The 15,217-nt window shown below is 32.7% G+C and overlaps 2 protein-coding genes, 1 long non-coding RNA gene and 1 other non-coding gene across 5 annotated transcripts; 3 read left to right on the top strand and 1 right to left on the bottom strand.

Annotated features, from left to right (window-relative positions):
* Positions 2,424 to 5,125, top strand: LOC109328310. The gene is made up of 6 exons (XM_019561722.1): positions 2,424 to 2,555; positions 2,604 to 2,740; positions 2,838 to 2,911; positions 3,646 to 3,778; positions 3,883 to 4,164; positions 4,616 to 5,125. The coding sequence occupies exons 2-6, from the start codon at positions 2,606 to 2,608 to the stop codon at positions 4,883 to 4,885; spliced, it is 894 nt and encodes a 297-aa protein (XP_019417267.1). The 5' UTR covers positions 2,424 to 2,555; positions 2,604 to 2,605; the 3' UTR covers positions 4,886 to 5,125.
* Positions 6,362 to 10,648, top strand: LOC109328309 (uncharacterized methyltransferase At1g78140, chloroplastic-like). 2 transcript variants are annotated; one of them, XM_019561721.1, is made up of 8 exons: positions 6,362 to 6,687; positions 7,376 to 7,516; positions 8,142 to 8,226; positions 8,966 to 9,159; positions 9,300 to 9,411; positions 9,826 to 9,933; positions 10,270 to 10,426; positions 10,462 to 10,648. In XM_019561721.1, exons 1-7 carry the CDS (start codon positions 6,377 to 6,379, stop codon positions 10,408 to 10,410), a joined length of 1,092 nt encoding a protein of 363 aa, XP_019417266.1. In that variant the 5' UTR covers positions 6,362 to 6,376; the 3' UTR covers positions 10,411 to 10,426; positions 10,462 to 10,648. The 2 variants fall into 2 exon arrangements, with proteins under 2 accessions (XP_019417266.1, XP_019417265.1); XM_019561720.1 differs by having other exon boundaries at positions 10,270 to 10,485.
* TRNAH-GUG lies at positions 6,908 to 6,979 on the top strand. Its single transcript has one exon. It is a non-coding gene; the product is annotated as a tRNA-His (tRNA).
* Positions 10,599 to 11,006, bottom strand: LOC109328311. The gene is made up of 2 exons (XR_002105421.1): positions 10,965 to 11,006; positions 10,599 to 10,908 (listed from the first exon to the last, which is right to left on the bottom strand). It is a non-coding gene; the product is annotated as an uncharacterized LOC109328311 (long non-coding RNA).

The raw sequence follows: 15,217 nt of genomic DNA, 5'->3' as shown, positions 1-15,217 counted from the left end.
TATATATATATATATATAAATAAAAGCAAGGCTATATTTATATATAAACAATATTTCTTTAAATATTTCTTTAAAAATATTTAATTATATGAGTTAATGAACCAATTCGAACTGAGCCGAACAGTTTGCGAACTTTAATTGAGCCGAACTCAAGCTAAGAAAATAACTTGTATCAAAATCGAGTCGAGTTTCGAGCTGAACCAATCCTTATGGAACTGAACTGAGTCGAACTCTAATTCGACTCGATTTAGCTCGTTTCCAGCACTAGTTGTAAGTTCACTTATGTTCTTTTACACTTACTATTTAATACATTAGATAATTGTATTAAATATTTTTAATTTAATTACCCGGTTTCTGAATTTAAACATTGAATTATTACAAAAAAAGAATTGGTATAATGATGTAAGACTTATCTAAATCTCTATGAAAACCTACTAAGTAATGATTCAGTATTTCAGTTTCTGATAGTAATATTTATTTAAATGGGTATCTACACAGGACACAGATCATCTGTCCCCATTCCTGTCCCGGTCCAATAAAAAATTGACACTTCATTAAAAAATGAATTTTAAAAACTTAAAATAACATATGTGCATTACTTGAAAAAACCCTATTGGCTTGGGACATGGGGACACACTGATTTTAGGACAGGTGATCCCCATTCATCCACACATCCCAATAATTAAGAATTAGTTTCTGACTTATACCCTCATAATACCAAAAAATTACATTTAGCTATTGACTTTTGTAGATAAACAATGACTTTTTTGATAAGATCAAATTTGCCACGTGGACGATATTCTAGTAGCTGACACGTGGACGAGACTTTTGAAATTTGAAATGTTCCCGTAATTAGTGTCTACTAGCAACCAATTGGATTTGCTCTCTGACGGATAATAACTATCGTTAGTTAGCTACCGTTGCATTCCCACAATCGTCAGTATCATATTTTGAAAGACAAAAAAGCCCTTACAACGCGATTTCTTTCTTTATTTTTTCATTTTCTAATTTATTGGAGTCGTGGAAATGTATTACTTAGAAGAAAAAGCTGAAAAGCAAAGCATGTGAGGAGGGACTTTCATCTTTGAGAACACAAGTAGATAATAATGAATCACAATGTTGATGAGAGATGCCAACTGGTTACACGTGAAACCTTTCATGTTCTTTGCTTGTGCCCCACGAATGGTTTTTGATTAAGTGATTATTATTAAAAGAGATTTCAAGCTCAATCTAGCAATTCTGGAAAAAAAGCTCACCAGATTCTTCTATTGCCTCGGATGCCAAGAATAAGTTTTCTAAAGTCAAATATTGGTTGGCAAGTCTTGACTTTTTGCACATGAACATCACGATAGATCTCTGAACCCAGGAATGTATAGCTTGTGTGTAGAACCCACTGCTCAGAAGTATAGTTGTCAACATGCTTAGGAATATCACTACATTTTTTGGGGTTTGTGCTTCAGAAGAATATTACTAGCTAGTTTTTGTTCTAATAAAGGTTAAATACTAGTTGTTAGTCACACATTCCACTTAGTTACAAGTTCTATATAGAAAAACCCATTGGTATATCAAAGTTTACAAATCATATATATATATATATATATATATATATATATATATCCCTTTATATATAAACTATTAATAAGGATATTCTTGCGGATCCTATGTTATTATATTTCTTATGTAAGTAAAGAGTTAAAAAAGTAAGTTTGTGTTAGAAAACTAAACTCCATATTTATTTAACGCACTTGAAGGTATTGAATTAAAAAATATATATTTTAATTTTCCCAGATAGTTGCACTAAAATATTCCCCTGCCTAGTTAGTATTTGTCATTTTCAATAAATAACAGAGTTTTCACACTAGTTTAATTTGATGGCCAAATCTCTCTATAAATTTAGAGTAGTTAGTCTTTTACTTAATACACAGAAGGAGAATATTGGTATTTGAATTGAAGGAGAGAGGGTAAGGAAGTAGCAATAGCGTAACGGGTTAAACCCTGTGCTCCGTTGCAACAACCGACATAAGGCGGTACATGCGGCGCACATGGTTACCGTCCAAATTAAAAGTAATAATGTAAATAAATTAGGTATACACTAAAATACAAGGGCGGTATTTAGATTCAAAATTTATGAAGACAAAGTAATAAATATAATATTAAGATTTAATATGTATATACTGATAGTGTAGGTGTTTTTTACACCGTCAGTCAATCATCCACCGTTGATTTATTAATTATCATTGACTCTCAAATAAAAGTAATATAAATTAATTGTGAATGATATGATGACAGTGCAAAAAAACTATATACTTTCAGTGCACAAATTTTAAACTATAGTAAATAAATAAAAATTGAAATTTGAAAAGAAAAAGAAAAAAAAAAACGGAAGGGATTATATATAAAGAAGTGTATGGGTTAGGAACAGAAAGAGTAGCTTCTACTGCTTCTACTTCAACATCTACACTCTATTTTTGTCCTTTCATTCTCTTGTTATATATTAAGATAAATCCATTCTCTCCTCTACCATTGAAGGAACAAAAAAAGAATCTTGAAGATCGAAAGGGTCATCGTTGTCATTTCCGTTGTTGATTTGGTGCAAAATAAGAAAATGGAGAACAGAAACACACCAGTGAGAAAACCACACACTTCAACAGCAGATCTACTTACTTGGTCTGAAACTCCAATCTCTGATTCACCACTTCCTCATTCCTCTGCTTCTCGTTCTTCACTTCGTTCTCATCAGGTACGTATTTACATGAATACCCTTTATTTTCTTATTTTCCTTTTTCTTCTCGAAGTTCTATTTTATTTATTTATTGTTTCTATTTATGGATTTTTAGCCGTCGGATGGGATCAGCAAGGTGGTGTTTGGGGGCCAGGTTACTGATGAAGAGGTTGAAAGCTTAAACAAACGGTGAGATCTATCCTCTTTTGTTATTTCCTTCTAATTCAAGTTTTTTATTCCTTTAATAATTATTTTTATTATTTAATTAGAAAATAGCGTCATTTGCGTAGCTATGTTCTGAATATCCGGAATTTGTTTTCTTATCAATATCTGTTACAATTCATGCGTCATTTCCTGGCTGCTTTCAAACTTTTTAATCGTTTATCTGTTATCTACAATATATTTTTGGATATTGTATTCTCTTAGCAATTTCAGCACATTAATAGAAAGTGAATCTTTGAAAGAGGGGTCAAATGGTATTTGCCTGAGTTGTTGAACTTGTATGAACATATTACGGATCTATCTTTTAAACCATGCTCCCTTGGTATTACAAAAAAATTAGTAATATGAAGTTCAAGTTTAATATATCTTTATCGTACCATTGTCCCTATCGAACACAAAACTATACCACTGATTGCTTTGCCTCTGTATAATGTACATTCCCATATAGAGCTATCAGTTATTTGAGAATTGAAACTTTGCATTGGCTTAAAATTATGACATCCAATGTAAGTTTCTATTTTTTAAACACAAAACTATCCTTGGAGCACTCATTAACTATACCCTTATGTTTTATATATCTCAGATTGAAGAAATACACAACTGCTATAATGCACCAACACATTAAATAAAATATTAAATCAATTTCCTCTGTGTCTTTGTATCTCGTGGCATCTGAAATCTCCTTGATGTGCAATTTACAGAAAGCCGTGTTCGGAGTATAAGATGAAGGAGATCACTGGTAGTGGAATTTTTGTCGCCAATGGAGAAGATGAAACATCAGAAGCTGGCAGTGCCAATCCTGGATCAAATAAAACAGGACTGAGGATGTACCAGGTATTAGATTTTATATGAACATGAATAATTTAAGTAATTGTATTCAGCACACTTTTGCATGAATCTCTGCTAACTTGTATTATGTTTGTTCTTCAAAATCAAAGCAAGCAATTGCGGGAATCAGTCATATCTCCTTTGGTGAGGAGGAGAGTGTTTCGCCAAAAAAGCCCACTACTATTGCTGAGGTTGCAAAGCAGCGTGAGCTAAGTGGAACTCTGGAAAGTGAGGACTCTAAGTTGAAAAAACTGCTTTCTGATGCAAAGTGCAAGGAGCTTAGCGGCCACGACATATTTGCTCCACCACCAGAAATCAAACCCAACCCAATAACTCCTCGTATACTCGAGTTGAAAGGGAGCATAGACATCGGAGTACCCACTCAACATCAGGTATGCACCACTATAAGTTGTTTACCTGAATTATTTCGGCTAGTATTTCCAAATTTTGATCTTTTCCTCTCCTAATTTTAAGAATTGGATTAAGCTTTAATAACCTCTTACTTGGTTGACAAATAGAGCACATAGTGGAGTTGAAATTAGGATAATATGAGTACAATGCTAAAATGAAGTTAAGGTGGAACGAATAATGCAAATGCTGGACATCATTATAATCTTGGTATGAACTTTTTTGTGTGGGTATAAACAAGGGTATCCCTCACTTATGAGTAAGAAACCAATTCCTTTTGAGGCGCATAACTAACACTCTCAACAAGTGTCACTCTTAAAAATCAAACTAATCCCTCGGAATGAACTTTGTGAGTATAAATTATGTACCGTGGGAGAACTACAATCTGTTCATTTTAAATAGTAAGCTGCTTGTGTTGTGACTTTGGTTTTACAGGCTGATGAAGAGCAAGGTGATTTGAAGTCTACTGGGGAACCCTTGAAAACAGCTAAGAAGATTTATAATCAGAAATTTGCAGAACTTTCAGGAAATAACATATTCAAGGGTGATGCACCACCTTCATCAACTGAGAAATCATTGAGTGGAGCTAAACTACGAGAGATGAGTGGCAGTAACATCTTTGCTGATGGGAAGGTAGAATCAAGGGACTACCTTGGTGGAGTTCGAAAGCCACCAGGTGGTGAAAGCAGCATTGCTTTGGTATAATTGATTAGGCCTAACTCAGTTACTTTCACATTGTCTTTGTTTTATTTTAATTAATTTTTAGTGGGGATGTGTTATACTATTTGACCTTAAATTATGGGTTTTTGGGACTTCCTTGTTTTAGGTTTGTTGATGATTTCTTGACCAAAACGGACCATATGCTAATTGGTTTTATGTCCATAATCCTGTGGTTTAATTCGTGTTTGCTTTTAATTAATGAAGTGATTTGGACTGTATACCTAATCTAGTATTTTATTACTTGCACTCCAGTCTATATTTACTTCTAATTTCTTAAGTTCGAATGCATGTTTGTTCACTAATCATTGTTATATTCAAGTAATTAACTATAATAAAGTGTGTTTATAAATAAAAATTATGAAAGAATTGATAAAATGGATTAGATGGGATTGTTAGAAAAGGTGCCGTAGAATTTGTTACAAGCATTTGTAATATAGTTACTTGATCTATTTTTACCAATCTTGAGAGTTGGATAGTCATTTTTACACAAATATTTCTTTCCCTCATCCTAATTATTGGATGATATATTATATATTTATTAAGAGAGAATTTTATTGCTTATAGTTGTCCTATTGGATTCAAAAAGGATTCTCCAAAATGGCTCATCATGATCCAAAAGAACTTGCAAGTATAAAAACAAAGGGGAGAAGAAAAAAATACTTTAAATTAAGCACAAAAACATGAAATTGGGCTTTTTATTTTAAATTAACTACATTGCATTTATGAAAGATTATAAGAATCGACGTTATTTAGTATAATTTTAGTTTTTTATTTCTTGTTCCGTCCAAATAGCTTGCCGCCAAGGAAAGGTTTTCTTTTTTCTTTTAAAAAAAGTCATACTTCCATATAAATTTGCATTGTTTTTATCAAATTTAGATATGGTAAAAGTTTCATTCATTGTCATCAATTACTTATTTTTATTTATTATTAACTATTTAAATAAAATAATATAAATATCTGATATTAGTATTTTTTTATGTAGAAAAATATATTACTTAAAAAAATATATTACATTCTTTTATGTAGAAAAATGTATGTGTTCATAATATAAATGTTTTATACAATGTCAATTCATCATTAGTAATTCACTTTTAATTACTATTAACTCTTAATACAAATGAATGATATAGAGATGGATCCACTTACTCCTCTCCATCATAGCCATCAATTATAGAAAAATCTAATAGTATGATAGTTGAAATAATAATAATAAAGTAAAAATTATATTTTTTTTGGGTACATAAAGTAGACACTATATAATTTGAAGAAAACATATAAAATATATTTATTAAAAAAATTAATTTATAAATATGGCTGAAATATTTATTAAGAATTAAATTTATTTATGATTATTATCCCCGTGTATCTGACCACTAGATTTGTGGGTCACAACTTGGCACGTGACATGGGATTCGTAGTAAAGAAGTTAACAAGATAATTGTGTTAAGAACTTCGGAATTGTGATTTGTGAGTGAAATGAAAGCAGAAGCAATGGGAAAAGGAATAGCAGTTACCACAAACTCCTACTTATTCTCTATGTACACTCACACTCCAACACTCTCTTCAGTCAACTACTTCACCACCACGCGCCTCTTCAAACCTACCTCTCTTTCTTTCACTCCACTCCGAGCATCTTCTTCTACTCCTATCATTGACATCAACTCCAACCTAACCGATTCCATTGTAGTTGAGAATGAGAAAGAAATCAGCCACAGCAACAAACACTTATTGGCGTGTCCCGTATGTTATGACTCCTTCACTTTCAATACTGATCCTACCTTTTCCGTGTGAGTTTATTTTAATAATAAAATAATCCATCATTTCCTTCCTTCCATTATTGTATATAAATTTGTTTCAATTTGGCTGCTTATGTATATATGTGTTTATGGGAATTGCATTTATCTTCTTTATGTTTTACTTAATTATATTGAGTGCAATTTCTTATCCGAGACAATACAACACGCCTAGCGGATTATATTATCATTATACATACATTTGAAACATCAAGTGGCTGTAGTTTAGTGGTAAGAATTCCACGTTGTGGCCGTGGAGACCTGGGCTCGAATCCCAGCAGCCACATTTTTATTGGTTCATCTTGATTTTTTTCCGGAGGATAAAAGTTTGATTGTTGTTGTATGCTTATAATTGAAATTACACTTGCCTTCTTAGAACAAGGATCCTCTCCGGTATTGGACAACAGCCCCTCTCTAGCACTAGAGGGATCCTTACTCCCTTGACGAAAGACCAATGTAGCTTTGAAAAGAAGAGAAATGTTAAGTCTAATTAAATCAAATCTTAAGGAGGTTAATATAATTTCCCATATATGTATTAATGATCCTGGACTGATGCTAGCTTTGTTCTTACTAACATTGTGATTTGTGAGTATATTTTCATCTTTTATTTTGTTTTTCTTTAAATCACAACTTTATGTTAAACTGATGAACTGCTTTCGTTTTTGTGGAAAATTTGATGCAGAGATGCTATCCCCCAATCTAGTTTACAATGTAGCACCTGTCAGAAAACATATGTTGGTAACCAAACACATCTTGATCTCACCACAACAGGTGAATCTAAGACCTATGGTGAACCGATGCCAGCTTCAACAGAGCTTTTCAGGCATGGAAGTTTCTTTTCCTTTCTTGATATTAAATGTTTTTTCCCCGGTCAACCTTTAGTTGCATTTGGTCATTTGTAGAACTGTGTATGTCCGTGATAATAGAAACTGGGAAGGCTTGAATCACAATGCAAGCAAAAGAAATTATTGAATATTTTCCGTCTTTTAAGCAGCTAAGTGAAGTTTCATTAAATAATAATGAAATTAAATGAAAACCAAATGGTTTTTTCTTGTGGATCATGGAATGTTTTTGCCAGAGGCAAAAAAACATGGACTTGGGATAAGCTTTGCCAAAGCTTTTCTCAAATGCATTGGTGGTGGATGAGAGCAAGGGGTGTTGCAAGATAACTAGTGATAATGCTGTTTTACACAGAGTTTGGGAAATATTTCTATGCACATTATTGTTCATGTTCTAAACTTCTAATCATGTCTCTACATTTATGTATTAATTCAGTTTTTGGCAACTCTAATTTTTTAAGCATGGATATCCTGTGCATATGAATTAGATTGTTAGTAGTGAAATACCTGCTACATAAAAGTATATTTCTTGTGTGAAAGTTGTAAGCTTGAATTTGAAACTGATTTGTAGTTGTGAGTTGTGACTGTACTGAATATTTGTTGAATCAGGGTGCCACTAGTATCATTTCTCTATGAGAGGGGGTGGCGTCAATCTTTTTCTGTATGGGGTGGTTTTCCAGGTCCTGAGAAAGAGGTGAATCAAATGTTTCTGTTCCTGAAGACGATTCCCTTTTGATGGACCCACATGTGTTTTTGTCTAAATGATTTATCATCTATATATTATCCTTTGTCTTGCCCTTAGCTTCCTTGAATAAGCTAGTATCCAACTGGAATGGCCGTGATTCATGAAATCTATTATATATCAACCTTTAGAGTTTAGAGGGGCATCAGAATTCACAAGCTGTTCCACATTCAATAATTCAACAATTTATGCTAAGCAGCTTATCAGACAAGCAATTTTCCCCTTGCTTTGTTATAAGCTAAATTTTTTAGCTTAGAAGAAGTTAAAAATATTTATCTAGATTACGACAACAATAGTCGAGCCTAAGTCCCACTAGGCGGGGTCGGAATTTATCTAGATTAAATAAGTTATTTTGATAAGAACATCCAAATAAACAAAATCGTATCAGAGATCCAAACTAGAACCTATAAGCTAAAACTTAGATCATGGTTGTTTTGGAAGCTATATCATCCAATATGTCTTCTTTACCTTTTGGTTCTTGGCAAGAAGGACATGAATTTGGATATGGTTCTGGAACATATATGATGAAATTCTTTAAAATTTGAATGAGATTTTTCTTCTATGTTGTGACTGTCATATGTACTTTAAAGCAATATCAGAATTATCTTGTTGATGCATCATTGCTTTATGCTCACTCCTTTTGGCATGTTTTAACATATAAAATCATTTCTTCTATTGATTTTGACTGCAGTTTGAACTGATGAAGGATTTCTTAAAGCCGGTATTGAGTGGAAATATCATCGATGCTAGTTGTGGAAGTGGACTCTTTTCAAGATTATTTGCAAAGAGTGGACTGTTTTCTTTGGTTGTTGCTCTAGATTACTCAGAAAACATGTTACAGCAATGTTATGAGTTCATTCAGCAGGAAGAGAACTTTCCTAAAGAGTAAACATTTTATATTTTTAAATTGATTAGAATTTTTTATATAACTTTTAAATTTAAGATTCTACCTGTTAAGAGAACTGTTTAAATCATGCCTTTTATTAATATATGACAATTACATTTCAGTAATATTTGTTTGTCAGGAACTTCATCTTGGTTAGAGCAGACATATCTAGACTCCCTTTTATTTCAAATTCAGTGGATGCTGTGCATGCTGGCGCTGCTCTCCACTGCTGGCCTTCACCATTAGCTGCTGTAAGTGAATAATTCTTCAATAATATTTGGATGTTACAGAACAATTCTTCATTTATTTAGAATATATTTTCCAAATAGCTTGGGGGCAAATGTTGAAGCACAGTTCTAAGTTATTTATTGATGGGTAAAGAAGAGCATCCCAAAAGGTATGAACTATGAAGTAGTGTGTCAGCTATGATGAAGAACATGTTTCATGCTTTTGATAATGCTCAGGCTCACTAATTTTAAATGTAGGCGTGCTCTGCAGTGTTACTGTAACATTTTTTGAATAAACTCCATCAACTAGTTCGTCGCTTAGCAGTTTGCATAACTTATGTGAGATGGTCATAGTCATACTAATGCATAGCATCATTTCCTTTAGCTTGTATTTGCGACACTATTTCTTCCCATAATTTCTGTGATCTGTTTTCACAGGTAGCTGAAATAAGTCGAGTTTTGAGACCTGGAGGTGTCTTTGTTGCAACCACCTACATAGTTGATGGACCTTTTACCTTTGTTCCATTTTTAAGTACAGTACGTCAGGTATTAAATATTTTGCTTGGTACTCTTGTAGTCTTGTCAGTATTAGACATCATACTCCATTGCAAATGATAAAACTCGATAGTGAGAGATACAAGATTTACTTCACTTATAGTTTCTATTAACTTGGATCTGCTAGCTCCATGTAGTGGTTGTCAAGGTCCATTTATCTTTAGCTGTGTAGCATTCTGTGTTTTGTCTTACAATTTTTCCCATTGTTATGAATTATGATTATGATATTATATATCCCGTCCATTTTACCAGTTCTGTTTGTTTTACAAAAAAATAGTTTGTCTTAGTTTTGAATGGTGACAAGTGACAACTTGTTTCTCATTGTAGAATATAAGGCAAGCATCAGGGAGCTACGTCTTCCTTTCAGAACGTGAACTTGAAGATCTCTGCAGAGTCTGTGGACTGGTTGGATTTAAATGCATTAGAAATGGCCGTTTTGTGATGATTTCTGCTACCAAGCCCATTTAAGGATTGAGTTTCCAGGTGCTCTAAACATATTCTACCGAAGCCTATATTTAATTACATAATCAATTTGTTTGAATATTCATTTTGAGAAATGATATTTACATACACATTTTTGCCACAATTACTCACATGAGATGGAAGATCACCAGTGGTTGGTGAAAACAGTGTCCAAGTGATGTGTGGAATATTTGTTTGTGTATAGAAATATGAGATAAAGTGTATTGCAAATATCATCACTCCTTGTCTTTGTGTATTTGTTTATATATCACAAATAATCACAGTTCTACAACTAGTAATGGGAGCAATAAGAATATGCTTTACTATGAGAATCTACACTTGATTAAATCCCTTATAAACAAGGTATATTCATCTCTCAAATAAAGAGAAGATAAAACTTTGAAGTCTCTATATGTTCTCTTTTGTTACTCTGCACATATGATTCATCTAATATTTGATCAAAATGCAGTTCATAAAATTCTCTTCTCCTGGAAATACCTGAAACTTTATCTCTAGACCCAAGCAATCTCAGTAAGCTGCAAAACTGTGAAAACTATTACCCTGAATTGGGGAATGTCAACTACCAATGGTGCAATGTGTTATCTTCATTAACCACATTACCATCATATTCCCTAACAAACAAATCTTCTGACTCGAACTCTATATCCTTTGTTAAACTATCTAATTCCAATTGCTGCATTCCCTATCTCTTGGATATGCATGATAAAGAAACGAGTAAATGAAGCAGCATAGAGCCATTGGAATTCATATTGCTGTATATAAAGCCTTGGCTAGTGATTCAGCATTTTTTGTTACAGTTAAAATCTCTTGAGATACAGTAGAACCTTCAGGAATAGGCTTAACTATAAGCATGCTGAGCCAAAATCCAACTCGAGAGGGAGCAAAAGATGATAGTATAGGTTCAAAAGATCCATCCAACTCATATACACTTATTCTGGCTCTCTCTTGAACTATCTCTGCAAAAATTGAACTGATATCCATACAGTAGGAAAAAATTAAACATATGCATGACTAAGAATCTTAAGAGGTTTGCTCTAAGTTTTAAAAAACATTTCATAACTTTTGTTCTCAATTCACCTTGTGAATGATACTTGTCATTTCCAGAATCAGAGGTAAATATTATCATCACAAATAACGATTCAAAAATGGGAAATGATTTAGCGAACATAAAACACAAATAGACCCTGAAGGCCTGAAGCACTTAGCCACCTAATATAACGTTTATCAGTTCAACAAGGGATTGAGTTGCAGGTATACCTAGTGCAAGGCCGATCCCATTCAATGCTCGTGAGACAGCCACCTAAAATTCAATGACTTGAAGGTGAATATAATCAGTTCTATATCTAAAATACCAGTTGTTATAGTTTACTCACTGGTCTTATGGTGTACCGTTTTAGATTTTCAATGTGTTGCTTAAACATTTCCGATGTCTACTAAAAATGTTATATTGCTGTTTACGTTTGATTGTGTGAATAATAGTTTTTTTCTAATAAGTCCTACTATACCATCAATGTGAATCAACTAATAGATGTTATTCAAGCTTAATAAGTGTTTTGAGTTCGAATCTTGGGCATGCAGCAATGTTAAATACTTGAAGGAAAATGATCAGTCATAATAATTATATTTGGCTTGAATATACTTTTTTCTCATGAATGATACCTATCATCACACAAAAATTCCACTATCTAAGGTACTTTCATCTTTGAATTTTGAATTTGGTAATGACTGATGAGAAAAAAGATACGAACGAGAGTAACAAGGAAAATAAAAACCATCATCACATTGAACTCGAAGAACTAACAAATAATCATAATTGAGTGTACTGTTAACGTGAACTTTCATCGTCATTAATATGTTAGTGCAATGACTGTACACATGCTGAAAATTAACATGAGATCTAATGAAAAGTTGTGCCGCTGTTAAGGGCGTGATTGAGTGTAATTAACTCATCTCATGCTGTTTAATTTTCTTTATAATCTGATTAAACCATTTAAAGTACATGAAAAGAGCTCAACCCAAAAGACTATTTTATTAGGGGGGAGAGCTCAAACCATTCTCCTTAATGTGAGACTCCTAACATTGCCGCCCCTTTAAGGGTTGATGTCCACGGCGACGGCTTTCACTCTATCGGCATTGACTCATGGTAGCCTTTCTCTTTTGGTGGTTTCACTCACCTATTAGTATTCGATAATATACCTTAATCCAGCTTATAAGTAGTCCTTTTTGTGACACGACTATCAATGAAAGCACCAATTGTTAGGACTTACGCATATGAGAAAAGCTCAATCCAAAAGACTAATTTATTAGGTGGGAGAACCACATAGTTTAAGTACCACATTGACTTTATTATTCTTCTTCATGTGGAATAATATTGAGTTAACACAATTCTCACGGATAAATACATAGTGGAAAAGAAAAAGGAAACTATAAAAAAAATCGACAGAGGCATGAAGCAAATCAAAGCATGAATTATCTTTATTCACTCCAAAAGTCCTATAATGATACGTGATTGGATTATTTACATTCATATGATATAAGATATGAAAGATATGAAGTTTGTCATTAACAAATAGCACTTTCTGTTCCTAATACGTGATTAATCAGAATATCATAATTTATTTACTTTCTATTCAATTTATTTTATTTTGACCATTGACGAGTATTTGATATAAGGAGTGCCACAAAGGCATGTAACATGTTATTCCATTTTATATGGCACACCGTATAATGTCTAGTAGTATATGATTTTTTGTCCATATTTTTATCTGGACTGAAAACATGCGCCCCTTATTAAGGCAAAGCTTAAACTAGAAGTCTGAAAGCTTGAGCTGGTTTTTCTTTACGTAAAATGCAGGTGCGTCTTAGAAACTCAAACTCTATCTATACTAGTTGATGACTTTAGTTCAAAGCCTTATAGTGCTTCCAGTCTTGGATCTCAAGCCTATGCTATGTCCCCAGTTTATTTCCCTATTCAGATATCTTCAACCTCGTAGATTCCTTCCAATGTGTATACTATCATATCATTCTATCCACAAGAAAATGACATATCCTAATTAAATGGCTCCTTAACAACAAAAAACAATTATAGGAAAACTAAGTATACCTATTTCAGGAGTACAATTCACCATTTTAAAGAAAATCACCTCTTTTATTACATCATTCAACGTCAATATTCCTCTGATTATAAATCCTACTAACTTATCCCTCCTAAAGATTTTCTAATGAATTTTCTTAAGCACGTTCTTATGAACCGGGGATAAGAACCTACAAAAAGTACTTTTGCATAATAGAACTGAATATTTAATATTTTAAGATATATTGGACCTTCTCCTTAATACATTCTGACTACTTTTAAGATATATCGGACGTCATGATATTAAGATTTTCAAAATGGTATATATTAGTATACAAAATTTCTAAATTTTTGGTTCAATTTCAATTTCAAGAATATGTTTTATACTCCAAGCTTATTCAACTACTTCACCTGTCAAGTACTGGTGATTATTAGTAGTATACTCAATATTTATACGTGCATATTTTTTAAAATTTTTATTCTATGATAATTCGAATGAAGAGACTAAACGTGTCATATATGATTAAGATTCATTACCAATCATTGTACACGAATGCATTTCGCCTTTTTAATTTGTGGTCATTGCTAATTCTATGTTTAATCAAATGGACTTTGAAGATGGACGTATACCTTCTACCAATTAATTTATAGAAAGTGACACGAAGTGGAATAGGATTAGAGGAACTCAACAAATGCATTTTTTATTAAGTGAGGTTGATAGGTTCAATGGCTTTGTATTAGATTAGAACAAAGTAATGGATAAAAAATACCTTAACCTTCATAATATTCTAATCTCTCATGTCTTTTTCTTCCCCACTCTCCCAACCCTGTGTTTTGATGCTTATAAATATAGACCCACCACAATTATTATTATAGCCACCGACGAAATTGCAATATTCTTGTGTGTTGTTTTGTTGGCTAGCTTGTAGGTTAGGTTTGAAAATGAGTTTGGCTTAAAGTATTCATAAATTCTAAGCTTGTCTTAGTGCATGCCTTTTTATTGTTTTAACATAAACAACAAAGTCTCGATGGGAAATATGTATATGTTCGTAGTAGAAGTTTGACTATACTTTCAAGAGAGGTCAGATTGTCTTTTGTACATGTGATCCTTATGGATCTTATGGTTATGGATGCTGGGACATATAGATTCCACTTTTTTCACTGAATGAGAGGAAATTAAAGTAGTTTGTCACGTTTCTTGTTTTTTTCCTAGTGCAAACTGAATACTTTAAGCATATAAATTTGAGTTTAGGTTTCGTTTTGTGCCTAAAAAATATGCTTCCTTATGCTTGACGATGAGATGTTCTAGTTTGGTACTGTTGGTGTCGCATAAGTGATTGTTGCGCAGCGTTGACCACAAACAATCAAATAATGGGCATAGAATAAATATAAGAGAAGAAATAAGAGAATTTGGTAACATGATTCGGCCCATTGTCCCTACGTCACCAAGAGCGTTGAGCGGCTACCAAGATATTATTAGAGAATAATGATTACAAACCTAGCACATCCATGGGCCTACCTGTTAAAATGGTAGGAGTCATGCTTGAAATCTTCTTGATAAAACAAGAAAGATGAAAAAAAGAAAATTATTCATTGAATATTGAATAGAATGAATGAATTGAATTGATTGAATAAGAAGTTGGTCAATATGACTTATTTATACAACATAAAAGAATGAAAAGAAAGCTTGTAAAACAAGTAACTAATATAAAACTAACT

The sequence above is a fragment of the Lupinus angustifolius genome, chromosome LG15 (assembly GCF_001865875.1).
Source record: "Lupinus angustifolius cultivar Tanjil chromosome LG15, LupAngTanjil_v1.0, whole genome shotgun sequence".
Classification (NCBI taxonomy): Eukaryota; Viridiplantae; Streptophyta; class Magnoliopsida; order Fabales; family Fabaceae; genus Lupinus; species Lupinus angustifolius.
Note: the sequence above shows the minus strand (reverse complement) of the source record. Positions and strands in the feature narration are given on the sequence as shown.

Coding starts and splice junctions, on each gene's coding strand:
- LOC109328309 (XM_019561721.1), top strand. CDS start 6,377: ATGAAAGCAGAAGCAATGGGAAAAGGAATAGCAGTTACCACAAACTCC. Junction 8,227..8,965: donor TTCCAGGTCCTGAGAAAGAG/GTGAATCAAATG, acceptor TTTTGACTGCAG/TTTGAACTGATGAAGGATTT. Junction 9,160..9,299: donor GAAGAGAACTTTCCTAAAGA/GTAAACATTTTA, acceptor TTTGTTTGTCAG/GAACTTCATCTTGGTTAGAG.
- LOC109328310 (XM_019561722.1), top strand. CDS start 2,606: ATGGAGAACAGAAACACACCAGTGAGAAAACCACACACTTCAACAGCA. Junction 2,741..2,837: donor CTTCACTTCGTTCTCATCAG/GTACGTATTTAC, acceptor ATGGATTTTTAG/CCGTCGGATGGGATCAGCAA. Junction 3,779..3,882: donor CAGGACTGAGGATGTACCAG/GTATTAGATTTT, acceptor TCAAAATCAAAG/CAAGCAATTGCGGGAATCAG.